Consider the following 16,597-nt stretch of genomic DNA (forward strand, 5'->3'; position numbering starts at 1 on the left):
ATTTCCAGGGGAAAAGAAAAGGTACTTTTTTGAGTAATCTCAGGAAATACACATAGGAAGTATTTGTTTTTAAAATATTTACCTCAACACGAAAAAAAAAAAAAGATGCTCTCTATTGTCTGGGCAGCAGGGAAAGAACCCTTAACTCCAGTCACAGGACCTGAATTTTTTGCCACTTCACACACCTTCGTGACCTTGGGAGAGTCTGGTAACCACTCTGGGACTCACATTTATCTTTTGGAAAATGAGGGAACGGATTGGACCCCCAAGCTCCATTCCAGCTTAAAATATTACAATAATAATAATAATGACAGCTCACACTCTTCATGACTCCTTTTGAGGTTTTCTTGGCAAAGATACTGGAGTGGTTTGCCATTTCGTTCTCCAGCTCAATTTACAAATGAGGAAACTGATGCAAACAAGATTAAGTGACTTGTCCAGGGTCACACAGCTAGTAAATGTCTGAGGCTGGATTTGAACTTGGGTCTTCCCGACTCTGGTTTGGCATCCTATCTACTGTGCCAGCTAGCTTTTTTTTGCCAGTAATGATCTATACAAGCAAAACTAGGTCAGAAAAAAAATCTCACAATATATCCTGAGAATCTTAAAAAGAATGCATCCAAGTATGTTTTTTTAAATAAATTTTTAAAAATAAATATTGACTCATGGTTTCTCTTAAAGATCAGTATTTGAAAAAAGGTGAGTTGATTCTGACGGTCTCCTAACTGTAAAGGAGGACAAAATAAAGAGAGAACACGAAGCGCCTGCACTGGATTACCAGGCAAATTCAACTTGGTTCCAACTAAAAAAGGTCCACTTGGCAAAGCTAATTAGGCCAGGGTAATCTGAGATTTTGAAGAAATCCAAGAGGTACAATTCTATAAAGCCAAGATTAACCAGGTCTGACTCCCCAACTACTGCCTCCCTCCCTAACGCCCCCAGAGTACAATCTGCAATAAAATACATGGGGGGACGGCGGCTCCTACACAGCAGCCCCATCCAAGGCCATGAGAGTTTCTCCATCTCACACCTTGGTGCTGTAACACAGCTTAGCCTAGTTATACAATGTTCGATCACGTCCTCAATTATGTTTTTATCACTTAAGTGCCTCTGTAAAAAGAGGATAATCCAACTGTCCACAAAGAGTGGGTTGCTTGTAGGGTATAAAACCTGCATGTGAAATGTAAGAAATTGGTTAAGTCTTTCTTTTTTGGGGGGGAGGGGCTTTTTTTTTCTTTCAAACTATTCTATTTTTAACTATGAGTGAATAAAGTTTTACTGGTGACAAAGACAGAGAGAGAGACGAAAAGAAAGAAGGAATCCTCAGAAGCATTAATACGATTTTTAACTCCACTAAGTTTTGGCTTGAATTTCAGGATTCGGTAATAGGGTCTCAGAACAGGGCGCCTACAAGCACCCTAGTCAAGGCCCTGTTCTAGGAGAGGGGTTGAGTTAGAAAGGAAGCCCTGGATTCAGCTGGAATGAAAAAGTTCCCCCACATAAGGTGAGGGCTCACAGGATTTACTTTGTAACATGAAGGTAAGGCTCCCTCAGAGCTCTAACATGGAGGTTTCTCAACAGTAAAATGTCACTTTCCTACCTCCTCCATATATTGCACAATACAAATTAGACTAGACCTTTTTTTTAACGTTTAAAATTGAGTTTAATTAGGACTTTTAAAAAAAATTTACTTGTAGGAGACAGAGTACAAATTATTAACTTTCCCATATTGCTTTTATTCCAACTGTTGTTTTTTTTTTTGTTTTTGAGACTTTTTTGTTTATTAAGATAACAGCAGAGATGGTAAAAGAAAAAAAAGAGGAAAATTAAGAAGGAGGGAAAAAGGTCTTTGGAAAAAATTTTATTTTTGTACTTGTAGCTTGGGCAGCTAGGTGGTGAAGTGGATAGAGCACCAGGCTTGGAGTCAGGAAGACCAGAGTTCAAATCCAGCCTCAGACACTTACTAGCTGTGGGACCCTGGGCAAATCACTTAACCATGTTTGCCTCAGTTTCCTCATTTGTAAAATGAGCTGGAAAAGGAAAGGGCAAACTACTCTAGTATATGCTAAGAAAACCCCAAATGGGGTCACAGAGAGTCAGATATGACCGAACTGATAGCTTCCCCCTTCACATCATTCATTTTCTTTCCCTGTCCTATCCCTTTCCCAAAATTAGAATAAACATCAGTCTCACGAGTTTTACTGACTCCGTCAGTAACTCTTTGACGTGATCTAACTCTGGCCCATCTCCCTCCTCAGCCTCTGTCACCCTCTTCTTTCCATGTTCCTGTATGTACTCTCCATACACACTCTCTAGCCAACTTTACCAGTCAGAGGTGTGGGAAGTCAATACCAGGCCCAAGGCCAAGCTCAAAAGAGCCCATGCAGAACTGAGATGCTCAGAGCACTGTGCCTAGCCAGCAGAATATCCTTCAGTGGCCAAAAAGGCGCCTTGGGCAAATGACACTCCATCTTCCTTCCAGTGGCCGTCATCCAGAGCAAGGGACCAAGTCTGTGGCATGGAGATTGTGAAAGCACCCCTTCTAGAAGCTGCATGTAGCTGTACAGTAACCCCTTTGGAAACAATGGTAATTACCCAGCTCCCTAAACATTTCTGGATAACGCTGTAATTAACTTAGGGCATCACTATATCTGTGGTTAAAAAAATTACTGCAAAAATGGTCCACGTAAGTAGCATTTTTCAAGTCCAGGCTTTCGAAAATAACTCAAGCAGTGACACAGCTTAAAACCCATGGTCTGTTGGTTTCATCTTTTGGAAGGGCATGAATTTTCCCCTCTCACTCAGCTCAAAAGTCAGCTATTTACTTGTCTCCTGATCTGTTTGTATTAGTCAGTCTCTGTCCTGAAAGCTTCCCACAAAAAGCAAAAGTAATCTTTGAGGGATACTTACAATTCTTCCAGAAAAGGAAAATTCTTAAAGGCATCTTCTGGTAGCTGGGTAATATTATTCATACTGATGTCTCTGAGAAGGAGAAAACAAAATGTAACTTAGGTGATGGTTAACTATATAACATCAGGCTTACAATATTTACACTGATTTCATAAGCACGTACTAAGATGACAAAGAACACTGATTAAGTGAGGCAGCTTTAGTGTGGTGGGAGGCTGGATTTCCAGTCAGAGGGCATTGTTGGCATCTTGTTTTAGAAGTCACTCAATTTCAATTCAGTGAGCACTTATTAGACACCTACAATATGGTGGGCCTAGGGCTAGATGCTCAGGGTAGTATGAGACAAAAACAGTTCCTGCCTTCAATGAGTTTATGCTAGATTTAATTAGCCATATAACCACTTAGCAAGTATGCAATGGTGGGATGACCTTGCATGCATGGATTGGAATGGATGGCCCCTCTCTGACTCTCTGGGTGACCATGGATAAGTCACTTTTCCTCAAGGAGCTTGTTTTCTCATCTGTAAAACGAGCACAACACTTGAACTAGCTACTTTTTATGAGTTTTGTAAGCGTCCAATGAAATCTGGTGCGTAAAGCATTTTTCAAAGCAATCACAACAATTACAACCCCAACATTTACATATTGGTCTAAAGATTAAAGTGTACTTTTTATATACTTAGCTCAGGTGAGTCAATATTGTTCAGTGGGTGTGATCGATCAAATAAAGTGCACAAGTATTTATTAAGCTCCCACATATGCCAGGGGCTGTGACAGGCACCGGCGAATGACTTGTCTGTGGTCACATAACTACTGAGTGGCAACAGTGAGATTCAAAGCCAGGTCCATTCTGACTTTATATCCACTATGCCAATGGTAGCTGAATGTGGACTATTATAATATTTCAGAAATAATTATCTGAAAATATAAACCAAGGGGAACTTTTTATATTAAAAGAGGTAAACAAACCATGTTCTGATACTTCTAGCCGGGTTTCTTGTGCCTAGATTTTAGTTCAGTTTGGGGGCTGTCATATGTGTTTTGGTTTTTGAAGATCAGTATCTTCCCTATGGGGCAGCTAGATAGTTCAGTGGATAGAGCACTGGGCCTGGGAGACAGGGAGATCTGAGTTCAAATCTGTCCTCAAACACAAGCTGTGGGACCCGGGGCAAGTCACTTAATCTCTTTTTGCCTTCATCCACCGGAGAAGGAAACAGCAACCACTCCACTATCTTTGCCAAGAAAACTCCACGGACAGCGCTGGCCTGCTACAGTCCAGGGGGTCACCAAGAGTCAGACACAAGAGAACAACAGCAATCGGCCCTATGTAATCTTGATGAGACTCCCCACAAGGAACTCTCCCACACCCATCTGCTTCAACATCTGTGAAAAGTTTGTGAATTCCAAAGGACCTGATAAAACCATAGGTCTGCAGGTAAGGATGGCTTCTGGAGGCGCTGACAGGAAGGAAGGAGGGGAGGAGGGATGGAAGGAGGGAGGGAGGGAGGGAGGAAGGAGGGGAGGAGGGAGGGAAGGAAGGAGGGAAGGAAGGAAGGAGGGAAGGAAGGAAGGAGGGAAGGAGGGAAGGAGGGAAGGAGGGAAGGAAGGAAGGAAGGAAGGAAGGAAGGAAGGAAGGAAGGAAGGAAGGAAGGAAGGAAGGAAGAAGGAAGGAAGGAAGGAAGGAAGGAAGGAAGGAAGGAAGGAAGGAAGGAAGGAAGGAAGGAAGGAAGGAAGGAAGATGTCCTACTAGCTCTACCACAGTTGTATTTTCTACAAAACCTACATGAATCCTCCAGGTAAAAGTTTAAAGTTGATTTCATCTTAGTCTCTGAATAGATGCAGGCAAGTAACAAGTGCACACATGACTGGCATGCGGGCCAATTCAAGTGCCTATATAACCGGGGCACGGGCCAATCCAAGTTCTCCTCTGTAGAGACAGCATAAAGGGACAAACCCACTCAAAGATGCAACTCAAGAGCCCCAGTTTCAAACAGCCATTCAACACCTGATTAACCCTTTCCTCACTCCCAACCACCTGCTTTCAAAATGTCTCCTCTGTTACTGCCACCACCTTAGTCCAGGCTCCCATCTCCTCCTTTCTGGACTACTGCAGCAGCCTGCTGGATGGTCTGCCTGCCACAAGTGTCCCACCCCAACCCTGCCTCCAGTCCCTCCTCCATTTGGCCACAAAGGGACTGTCCAGCCACGTTATACCCTCTCTGCCCCTCCTGCCAAATAAAATCCAGCGGCTCCCTGTCACCTCCAGGATCAACTACAGACTCCTCTGTTGAACGTTCAAAACCATTCCTAACTTATCCTTCCCTTCCTTTCCAACCTTCTCACGCACTACACTTCAGCCCTTGTACTCTTAATCCGGTAACACTGGCCTCCTGGCTGTTCCCCCAACAAGTCACTCCATCTCTCACTTCTGGACATTTTCTCCCCATGCCTCTGCCTCTTGGCTTCTCTGGCTTCCTTCAAGTCACAGCCAAAATCCACCTTCTACAGGAAGTCTTTCCCAATCCCTCTTAATTCCTGTGCCTTCTTCTGTTAATTATTTCCTATTTATCTCAGATGAAGGCTGCTTGTATATACTTGTTTGCATGTGGTCTCCCCCACTAAATTCTGAGCTCCTCGAGGGAAGGGATTGATTTTGTGCGGTTTTGTTTTTGGTTTTTTTTTTGGCCTTTCTTAGTATCTCCAAGTGCTTAGCATAGTGCCTGGTACCGTAACAGGCAATGCTACTTACTGCCTGAATCTTTCCACCTTTTCCCACTCTCAGCTTCCAATTCTGAAGATCGTGATTTGCAAGGTAAGGGAATAAATATCTCATTGGATTGTCAACGTAGAGCTTGAAGGGGCCTTACAGGCCATCTTGTCTCTGCCTTTTTCCAGGAAAGCTGCTGGATATTACAGAAGCTGGACACCCAGATACAATGAGTAGGTCCAAGGATAAAGTATCCCATCATACAGATCTGTTATCAAAAGCACAAGTCATTTTTCCTCACCACTTTAACCTTGGGGAAGGGAGTGAAGTCTTTGATGACAAAGTCTGGGCCTTCTAAGATACCAGTGGAGCTAAGAAAGCAGCATGGGCTTTCTCCAGGGGCCCTTTCATTTGAACTTCCTGTCCAATCACCTTCTCTCCCTTCTAGCAGCAGCCACACAGAAACTGGGCGCTTGAGTTTGGTCAGAGCCACCAAGTTAAGTGAAAGTCATCAGGCCCTCCAGCCTGGGATCCGTCAACCTCTAAGACCAAAGCTGCATTTGCCACTGAATAAACTGGAAATAACTTCTGCAACCGGGACTGGGACGCCCAAGCTCATATAAATTCCTTAAGCAGCATGTCACTTCTCTTGAAAGGGGAAGAGACTCCTGAAAGGCATCATTTTATAGCACTGAGGAGAAACTCAACTGTTTGAGCAAGATTGGGACCACAGGTCACCTAGTCCAATCCCCCCTCCCCCCATTTCACAGATGAGAAAACTGAGGCAGGGACAGCTTAAGTGACTTTCCCAAAAAGTATTCCCTTAGTTAATTGTTAGAGCCAAGATTCAACCCAAGTCCTCCAAGACCAAATCCAGCCCTCATTCACTGCGGGGCCTCTTAAAACACACACAAATTAACATCCTAGAAGGCTAATTCAAGAAGGATCTTTTTAATCACTGGTTCCCAACGTTATTTCTGGCAACTATCTCAATACCTAAAAAACAAGCTTTTCATTGATAAGCATGCCTCATTCAGTTCATGCAGACAGCAGATGATGTATTAAGAGCATGCCAGGTGAATACAAGCACACCTCCATTTCACAAAAAGTGATCTACCCAACAGTGATCCAAAAAGGGTAATTTCCTCACAGTTACAACAACAACAATAACAATATCTGATCCTCACAACCACCCTGGGAGGTAGGTGCTATCATCACTCACACCCCTTCACAGAAGAAGAAACTCAGGCACAAAGAGATTAAGTGACTTGCCCAGAGTCATGCAGCTAATAAGTTATGTATCTGGGGCCAAATTTGAACGGAGGTGTTCTTGGCTCCAAACCTAGTATTCCCCTTTATGTATCGTCTTCTTTATGTAGTAGACAAAGTACCCAGGCCTAGAGCCAGGAAGACTTGAGTTCAAATCCATCCTCAGACACTTACTAGCTGTGTGACCCTGGACAAGTCACTTAACCCTAATTTGCCTCAGTTTCCCCATCTGTAAAATGGAAAGAACAGCAGCATACTTACTTCTCTGGGTTGTTGCGAAGAGCTTAGCACAGTGCCTGCCACATAAGCACTATATAAATATTTATTATTATTATTATTATTATTATTATCATTCTCCCATTTGACTATAAACTTCTCAATAACACAGACTATAATGCTTGCTTTTATTTTTATCCTTAGTGTTCTGGACCACAGAAATAGCTTAATAAATGCCCTGTTTTTCTCTTTTATAAAAACTCTACTCCTACGGACCAAGGTTTTGGTACCAATAAATTGTTTTACTGTACTTCAAAATTTAATATGTCCTGAAACCATATTCAAAGAAAAAAAATCTTCTGATAAAAGCTAAAGTTTGTAAAGAAAAAAAACACTATTAACAAGACTTAAATAGTTACTGCTAGACCTTTCTTTACTTTGGGTTTGCTCCACGGACTAGGAAATTGTGCCTCGTGTATTTAAATTAGGTCTCTCTCCCAACATCCATATTCCCCATTTAGAAGCAGAAGCATGAAAATCTTTTCTTTAATGGGACAATCTCATGTGAGAGACCTTGTTTATGTTATTTCACAAAATGTGTAGTTTACGGCCATTAGTTACTATGGATATGCTTATTTATATTCTTTGTGCATTCTTTCTGTTGTAAGGAGGTATCAGATTTCATTGAAAGCTTAAGAATCATAATTTATTATTGATATTATTTTCAAAAATACTGCCCTCCTCAAAGAGAATTTCTCCTAAGCAGGGTACATCTATCCTAGACAACAATCTCATGAAATTACTGAAAAGTTACTTATTAATTACATAAACAGAAAGGGCCAAATAGTCAACAGATGGAATGGATATCACTCCAGTTTCCTGACACTCCAAATGAATGAATATGATAATGAAAATAACAATCGTTTCTTTCGTCTGTGATCTTATTAAGCGTCTTGAGCTACCGGTGAGCAAACTCCTTCCATGGCAGCAGTTTAGCAGCTTATAATCTCAGACGGCACTGAAGCTAAGCAGTCTGCTCATGGTCACGTGGCCAATGTGTCCCTGGGTGTCCTCCTGGTTCCAAATCATTACCACCATGATCATTCTCCAGGTGAACTCAAACAACAATATGTCAACAAGAAACTGGCAACAAATGGCTGCCATGGGGATTTGTTTACAAGAATGACCAGGCTTATCAGAGTGATACAAGATCAGGTCAGTCACTGATAGCAGAAATTACAAAACAGTCAACCTTAATGGGAGCAGATGTGTGGTTCAGTGGATAAGAGTGCCGGGCCTGGAGTCACGAAGACTCATCTTTCCGAGTTCAAATTTGGCCTCAGACCCATACTAGCTGTGTAACCCTGCGCAAGCCACTTTACCCTGTTTGCCTCAGTTTTCTCATCTGTAAAATGAGCTGGAGAAGGAAATGACAAAACACTCTACTATCTTTGTCAAGAAGACCCCAAATGGGTTACAAAGAGTCAGACAAGACTGGAAAAATGACTGAAACAACAACATCTTTAGTGAATCCAGAATTGATGAGGAGGCACAAATTTTGCAAGGAAATAATATAAACTACGTGACATAACTTCACTCCAGGTATTCAAAAATTTAGCCCCTACTATTTAGCCTAGAAAAACAGAAGAGCCTAGAGGCAATCATGATAGACTAGAGAGACTGCTGGATTTGAAGTTAGGAACGCCTCGGATCACATCCTACCTTAGACATTTGCCCTCTGTGTGGTCACAGGCAAGTCATTTAACCTGTCTTGGCCTCAGTGCTCAGCCATAAAATGGAGCAGTTGGACTCAGTGACTGTGAAGGTCCCTTCTCTTTAAATGCGTGAGCCTATGAAATGACTAGAATTTTACACGAGAAGCTTGCTATCATAAACTAAGAAATGATAACTCTCCAAATCATAAATATAAGTCTATCCAGAACATCATCACAGATAAAGCCACTGCTCATAATGGCCCAGACGCAACATTCGCCCACAAACATTTAAAAACTATGTTTTTAATAGATGTTGCCACAATGAAGACTCACAACCTCCCGACTACGTGGAATGAAAAGTTCTCAAAACATGGAGACCTAGCAGAAGAAATAAAAACCCCGTGGGAAAAGGATGAAGTACATAGCATTCACATCATCCTATAAGCAAATGGAGTTATTCCACGGATGCTTTCAGCTGGCATCCCAACGCTTTTATTCAAATACAACACAGGATCATTTTATCCAACTACGCAATAGCTCACCAAACATTTAACACAAAAGGAACTGTAAGTGGATGGCACTTTGTCCCACAAATCCCATTAATCATAAGATGAGAAGAGTGAGAATGGCATCAATAATGAGAGACTTTGGATATTTCATATGTTAAGATGGAAGGAAAAGAATCTAGAAGACAGTTTAACTGTCATCTAGAGAGTTCAATTATAACTATGAGACTCCATGAAGTACAGAAAGAACTAGGAGAACTTCTTTCTGGAAAGAGTGAATCTTTGAGAAAGATCAGAGAAACATTCTTGAATGGAACTCTTAGCCTGGGAACAAGAAGTAATCCAAAGAATTCTGGAGAGGCACTGCCTGCTCCTCAGAGCCCTGAATAGTGGCATAGCGCTTCTCAAGCATCTACGGAGAAATCAATAGCTACAGTTCATGGTTAGCAGGGACCAACCAAGCCGGAGAAGATTTGTGTGAAGTGATCCACAGTGAAGTGAGCAGAAGCAGGAGAACATGCAATAAAGCAATAAAAACAACACCGTAAAGGAAAACAACTTTGAAAGCCTTAAGAACTCTGATCAGAGTGACCAACCACATGCTGGGGAGTCCTATGATGAAGCAACTACCACCTCTTGATAGGGGATGTTACTCAAGATGCAGCATAATACATACTAATTTTAGGATGTGGGAAATACGGTTACTTATTTTGTTTGATTATGATATTTGTTACAAAGGTTTTGGTTTGGTTTATTTTTTTCCTATTTGGGCTGCATAGGTAAGAAAAAGAGGGAGCTGTGGACAAAGCAGCCAAAATTAAAAATAGGGGAAAAAAAGAAGAGAGTCGTTAAAGGATTTTTTTTAATTACATGGAAGAGAAAAGAAAGGCCAGAAAGAATCAAAGACAAGCAAAGCTGTTCTGAAAGTTACCTATTAAAGCTGCCTATACAAAGTTACCTACACAAGAGATTCAGGCCTTTTCTGTTCTACTGTGTATGTGAAAATGCTCATTTTATTTGGTGCTTATGTTCAGAATTTTAAAATGCAAATTTAAAAAACAAAGCAGCAACTGAAATTTTTTACAACTCTTAACTGTCTTTCTTAAATATTGTTTGTTATACTGTTAATAAATCATGTTGCCAGTAACATCAATGTTTGTTTAAGCCTATGAGGCCAGGATTTGAGAGAGAGATGAGTAAAAGTTTAATGGAAAAGAGGTTTCTCTGGTTTAGCTTTAAATTGAGGTGGGGGCTCAGAGCTCATTAAATTATTATGCATTTCTACTAATTTATGAGGAAGTATCAGACCATACCTTCTGATTGCCTTAGAACCCTGACAGATTAATAAGGAAATGCCCCAATGGCAGACAGAGAAGAGTGACAACTGGTGCAACTGTCAACTTGCACACCACATAGCCCACCACTGACTCCTCACTAGGCTCTCCATGGGATTCAACTTCTCTCAATTCTGTTACAATACCACAGCACTCTCATTTTCTCCTTCCAAACGGTGACAAACCTTATCTCGTCTTAGGTCGTTTTCTCAAAGAGCTGTAAATAATACCAAACGTGTGATTACTTAGTTATGAACCAAAATGTAGTGAAGGCAGCTGTGGAACTCCGGGGAGGTTGAGGTCTGGTATAAATAGGAAATATGGCCGTAAAATCAGGAATCCATGTTCCAGACATTTAAAGAGACAGAACTGACATTTTCTCATGGCCTATTGAACAGCTCACCTGCAAAAGCAAGTACACAATGACAAGAGCAGCGATGCCGCAGCTGCTGTTATTTCTCCTCTGGCATAAAAAAGTGAATGTCTTAGAATCTGCTCCGCGGAAGCAGTCACAGCGGTTTTTTGTTTGTTTTTGTCTGGAAAGTCATGAGGGAGCAAGAGCAAGAATAGGATTCATTCACCTAGGCTGGGAGGAAGGCTGATAACCCTTCCTCCCCTCAAGATCTCCAGACTTCAACTAGCCAACCTGTGAGAAGAAAGCCAAAAGAAAAAGAAAAAAAAAAGCACAAGATTCTACCTTCACAGAAGTGTCAGAAGCATGCAGTGCCAGGGGAAAGAGCGAGTGGGTGTGCTTCTGAGATAATGAGGCCCAATATACATGTTGATAAGAACTCTACCTGGTGGTAGAGGATGGCTTTTAGACCTGGTTTCACCACTCACTATCAGCAGAAGAATTTCAACTAGAACAACAAAACTCCCTATAACAACAACAAAAGGCCAACAGAAACACAAAATAAAACATTCACACAGTTTGGGAGGGCCTGAGCTGAACTTCACTCAATCCAATGAGATCTTACAAAATGTGCCTGACACATAGTAGGTGCTATACAGATGCTTGTCTTCTTCCCTACCCCCCCTACCCCTCCAACCTAACATTATAAAAGTCAGACCTGTAAATCATATACGTTACGAAATATGCAGGGATTAAAATGTTATACAGACACCTGGATGACTTCAGTTAAGTCATCAGACCTTCTTGGGCCTCAGTTTCCTCATCTGTAAAATGACAACACCCAACCAGAGGGCCTTAAAGTTCTCTTCCAGCTCTATGATCCTATAATACTATTTTTAAATCGGATAATATAATTAATTCAATAACAGGTCATATTCTTGTTTATGGCTGAATAGATATACATATGATTATATATACATACACATCAAATTGACATTTTATATACCATTAAATTTATCTATAATTATTAAATTATAATTTAAATTTATATACGTATAAAACAGTGCAGCTGTAAAAGGCAGGATTCAAATCCATGTACTTCTTAACTTCAGGTCCAGTGTTCTTTCCCCTACAATATACTGTGTAACTATCATGGAACAATTCATTCCCAGGCCAGGCCAATGCTGGTAAGAACTTGGGTGAGAATCCCAATTATGCCTCCCTTGGGACTCCATTTCCCCATCCATAACATGAAAGAGCTGGCTTAGATGGCCTCCATGTTAGGTCTACGTATGATCTTCTAGGATCTTCACCACTCGGGAAGTTTGACGCTGGTTTTTATTGAACTTTTAAGATGTCTGAGTCTGATGAGCAAAAGCCTAACCAGAAGCCAGACCCTTCTAACACACTATTTCTTTGTTTCACACCTATCTAACAACTGGCCTACTTCTTACACCAGAGAAAACTTGTACTGAAACCAGATACTGGTAGTCACTTATGGTCTCTGGTCACTTTCTTCCTTTGCATCTTGAAATCATAGAAACTCAAGACTGGTAGGGATCTCAGAGGTCATTTAGTTTAACTTCCCACTTTATAGATAAGAGAACAGAGGCCCAGAGATAAATGACTTATGTCCAGAACGCCAACAGGATATTATCTAAGCTTCCCAAAAATTGCCCTTTGGTAAAAGAAGGAAGTTTAGAACTTATATATATTTATATAAATATTTTATATAAAATTTAGGACTTTATATATACATCATCCAGTCCAATCACCTCATTCGAAAGATGAGGAACCTTAGGCCAAAAAAGGTTATGCAGATTTATCTAAGATCACATAAGAGAATCTAATTTTTTTTTTCAGTATCAGATCATCACTAAATTAAATAAAATTATTTTGGGGGCTGTTATTAAAAGGGGAATAAAGTGATTCGGAATCAAAAAAAGCAACGGATATTTGCACTGGTGGAATAAGCTCTTGGGACATAAGCTAATAACATTAAATTCAACTGATTTTTTTAAACCATAGTTATCTCTAAAGAGGCAGGTTAGCATAGTAGATGGAGGATGATCTTAGGGTCAAGGAAGACCTGAATCCAATTTTTTTTTTTGGCAAGGCAATCAGGGTTAAGTGACTTGCCCAGGGTCAATAGCTAATAAGCATCAAGTGTCTGAAGCCAAATCTGTACTCAGGTCCTGTACCCTATCCACCCGAGTCCAATTCTTGCCTCAGGCTGAGTTCAGTCCACAAGCATTTACTGAACAACGATCACATGCCAGGCACTGTGCTAAGTACTCAGGATAAAAAGAAAAGCAAAATCTGTTCTTAAAAATAATAAGCAAACTACTCCATACAAACAAGATAAAGTGCAGGTAACCAAGGAGCAGACCTGGACAAGTTACTTATCCTCTCAGCGCCCTAAGTTACAGAGATCTGCATGAGTGGAGGGAACTTCCCTACTAAGAACAGGAGTAACTTACACACCTGACATCAGAGGCCGGGACCAATTATGGGTTTCAGTATGTACTACCTGGCAAAGTGTCTTTATCTACAAATCAGAGCAGTCAGCTCAATTCATCCTACTGTGTTCAGTACCCACTGCTTTCAAATCATCTCAATATAGTTCGATAGGTCAGGGAGATCAGCAAACCTACGGCATTCTCCAAGCAACAGACAAACAAAACTGCCGCCATCTAAAATACCCACAGTAATGAAATGAAAAACTACGTATCAGAAAGACTGCTACGGTTTAATTGAAACTTCTAAGACTCCATCAATGGATGAAATCTCTTCTCCAGGTTGCCTTAAAAAAAAAAACTTCACAAAAGCTAAAATGTCTACAGAGTAAAAGAAGAACATCATGTTTCAACACAGCACCTTTTAAAAATCCCTGTAAAATGCTCCCTAAGCAAGCTTAACCTGTTTGCTGATAGATAATAGGGGCTCCATTCAATCCCTTCCTAGGCTGGGCCCTCTGCCATGGAATTACTCAATTTTAACTATACAGTGATTTAGGCCATGTTATCTGCACTTGAATAAAGTCCCCACAATTGTATTAGATAAAATAATATTGCTGCAGCCATATTGTTGATTACATCTTTAATACAATCTGGCAAGCTAAAAAAAAAAAAGTCATTGAATTATACTAAAGCACTGAAAATGAGAATCCGGACCTAATATCTGAAACTCCCAGGGTTTGAAGCAAACACACACTGGGTAAGGATCAAGAGCTGTTACTGTCAGAGTTTTTCTCCAAGGCCAAATGTAATTTTTAGACCAGTTGTCAATGGACATTGCTGTCCACAATACGGCAGCCAAGAAAATTCAATCTCAGAGAGAGACAAGGATCAAAGCTCCATACGGTGCCTGGCATACGGGTGCTTAATAAACATTGACTGACTGACTGCCCAAATATAACAGAAAGGGAACTGGATTTGGATCCAGGTTTTCTGGATCTTATTGCTGACAGATCATAAGCTCCTTGAGGACAAAACTATTTCCTTTTTGATTTTGTCTTTGTATCAGTACTTGCAACATGTTAGAAACTTAATAAATGCTAACTGACTGACTTATATCTGTGTGATTTTGGGCAAACCACTTACACTTCTGCTTCCAATACTGGATAGGAAGTTTAATTCTTCTCCCACTGAACTTCAATCCTCATCTATAAAATGGGTAGCAAGTCTACAGCAGTTCTCAACCTTTTTGGTGTCAGGTCCCCTTTATAATCTTAAAAATTACTGAGGATTCCCAAAAGCTTTTGTTCATGTGGGTTGTATCTATTGATATTTGAAATAAAAATGTCTTGGTATTTTTATGGAAATAGTTTTATCCTGTGGACCTTACTAAAGGGTCCCGGGGATCTCCACAGGCATCTGGACCACACTTTGAGAAATGCTGGACTAGAAGACTTCTTAGGTTTCTTCCAGCCTTAAATCTAGAATCCCAAATGGTCAACTGCCTAGAGCCCAGTTATGGGCAGAGAAGGTCTTGCTTCCCACATCTGTCTTCTCTTGCTCAATACTTATATGAGGGAGTTTCACCAGACTTCCAGCAAACTTCAACCAGGTGTTCTGTTGTTTTATTCCCTGTCTCCTGGCAAATGACCCCCTGAACTCCCAGATTCTTTTCTTTGTGGAATGAGGACAATCTTTCCAAAGACCTTTCCTTTCAAAGATAGAGTGCTTTTGAAAGACTAAGTTCTATCACCACTAACCCAAAGAAAAAATAAATTTGGCTGAAAGACATGGTAAGTAATAAGTAAGTTAACACTTGGAAAGGATGGGAAAAGATAGGAAATGTTCCATTACAAGTCTAATTTAAACCCCATGTTTACAGTTTCTTGGTGATAATCTATCAATCTTCAATCAGCTCTGTATAGGATAATCCCAGCTACCAAGTGGGAAGGAAGTTGTTCTTTCAGGGGATGCAAGAGGCCAAATACATTTTCATAACTACACTGAGACACTTTAATTTCCAATATGGTAAATTGTGATTGTTTGGTCGTTTTTCAGTCATGTCCAACTCTGTGACCCCATTTGGGGTTTTCTTGGCAAAGATACTGGAGTGGATTGCCATTTCCTTCTCCAGCTCATTTGACAGATGAGGAAACAGAGGGAAACAGGGTTAAATGACTTGCCCATGGTCACACAACTGATGTCTGAGGACAGATTTGAACCCAGGAAGATGAGAATTCCTGACTTCTGGCCTGGCACTCTACCCACTGCACCATCTAGCTGTCGCAATATGGTAAATACAGATAGATAAAACTCATATAAACAGAAGTTCTCTGGAGGACCACAGTGTAAAGCTGAGACCAGTAAGTTTGAAAACCACCGATTTAGGCTACAGTATATAGTACAAGTAACATCCTATCCAATGGCAACGTGACATAATAGTGCTGGACTTGTAATAAGGAAGATTTCAGACTAAATCCTGCCTCTGACACATTTATTACTTAGGTTACCATGGGCAAACCATTTAACTACTCTGATACTCAAATAATTCTCTAAAATTATGAGTCTAAAAGACTTATCAATAATTCTTGATCTCTATCAAGACTATATGACTGCCTTTATTATTTAAAATGATTTTTGTTCCTACATATTTTACCTGGATAAAGATTTAAAAAGAAAAATGATGTCCAATTTTGGACTTATTTACCTAGATAATTATTTTCACGCTAGCTGGCAACACCTCTTGGTTACCATTACTTTGTGTTTCAAGCAGACACAGTTGCTCCTGATCTTAAGCCAATACCTGCCTTTCTGAAGTAAACAAAATGCCCAGAAAAATGAGAAATAAGTTCTGAAGTAACTTTAGATTTTTTAAAGATGCAAACTAGACTAGAACAGGGTAAGAAATAGTTCTCTGAACTCTCACCCTATAAATTCCATCTTAAGGGGCTGCAAAGAACAGAGAAAATCCTTAGATCAAGGTAGACCCAACTCTATGTAACTGTCATGAAAATGCAACTTCAATAATTCCTAAAGTTGGGAGGCAAAGTTCAAGCTCATTTAATCATTTTGCTCTTTTGGGGTTTTTTTGGTGGTAGGTGTGTGTGACAATGTGACATGCAACCAAAAATCA

General features: G+C 40.5%; 1 protein-coding gene across 2 annotated transcripts in view; it reads right to left on the reverse strand.

Annotated features, from left to right (window-relative positions):
* LGR4 (leucine rich repeat containing G protein-coupled receptor 4) overlaps positions 1 to 16,597 on the reverse strand; it is a 126,856-nt gene that overhangs the window by 62,733 nt on the left and 47,526 nt on the right. For both annotated transcript variants that reach the window (XM_078149019.1, XM_020977971.2), the window contains exon 2: positions 2,911 to 2,982. In XM_078149019.1, coding sequence (XP_078005145.1) covers positions 2,911 to 2,982 — 72 coding nt within the window. The remainder of the gene's footprint in view (positions 1 to 2,910; positions 2,983 to 16,597) is intronic.

This window comes from Phascolarctos cinereus, unplaced genomic scaffold, assembly GCF_003287225.1.
Source record: "Phascolarctos cinereus isolate Bilbo 61053 unplaced genomic scaffold, phaCin_HiC Scaffold_9;HRSCAF=440, whole genome shotgun sequence".
In the NCBI taxonomy this organism is placed as follows: Eukaryota; Metazoa; Chordata; class Mammalia; order Diprotodontia; family Phascolarctidae; genus Phascolarctos; species Phascolarctos cinereus.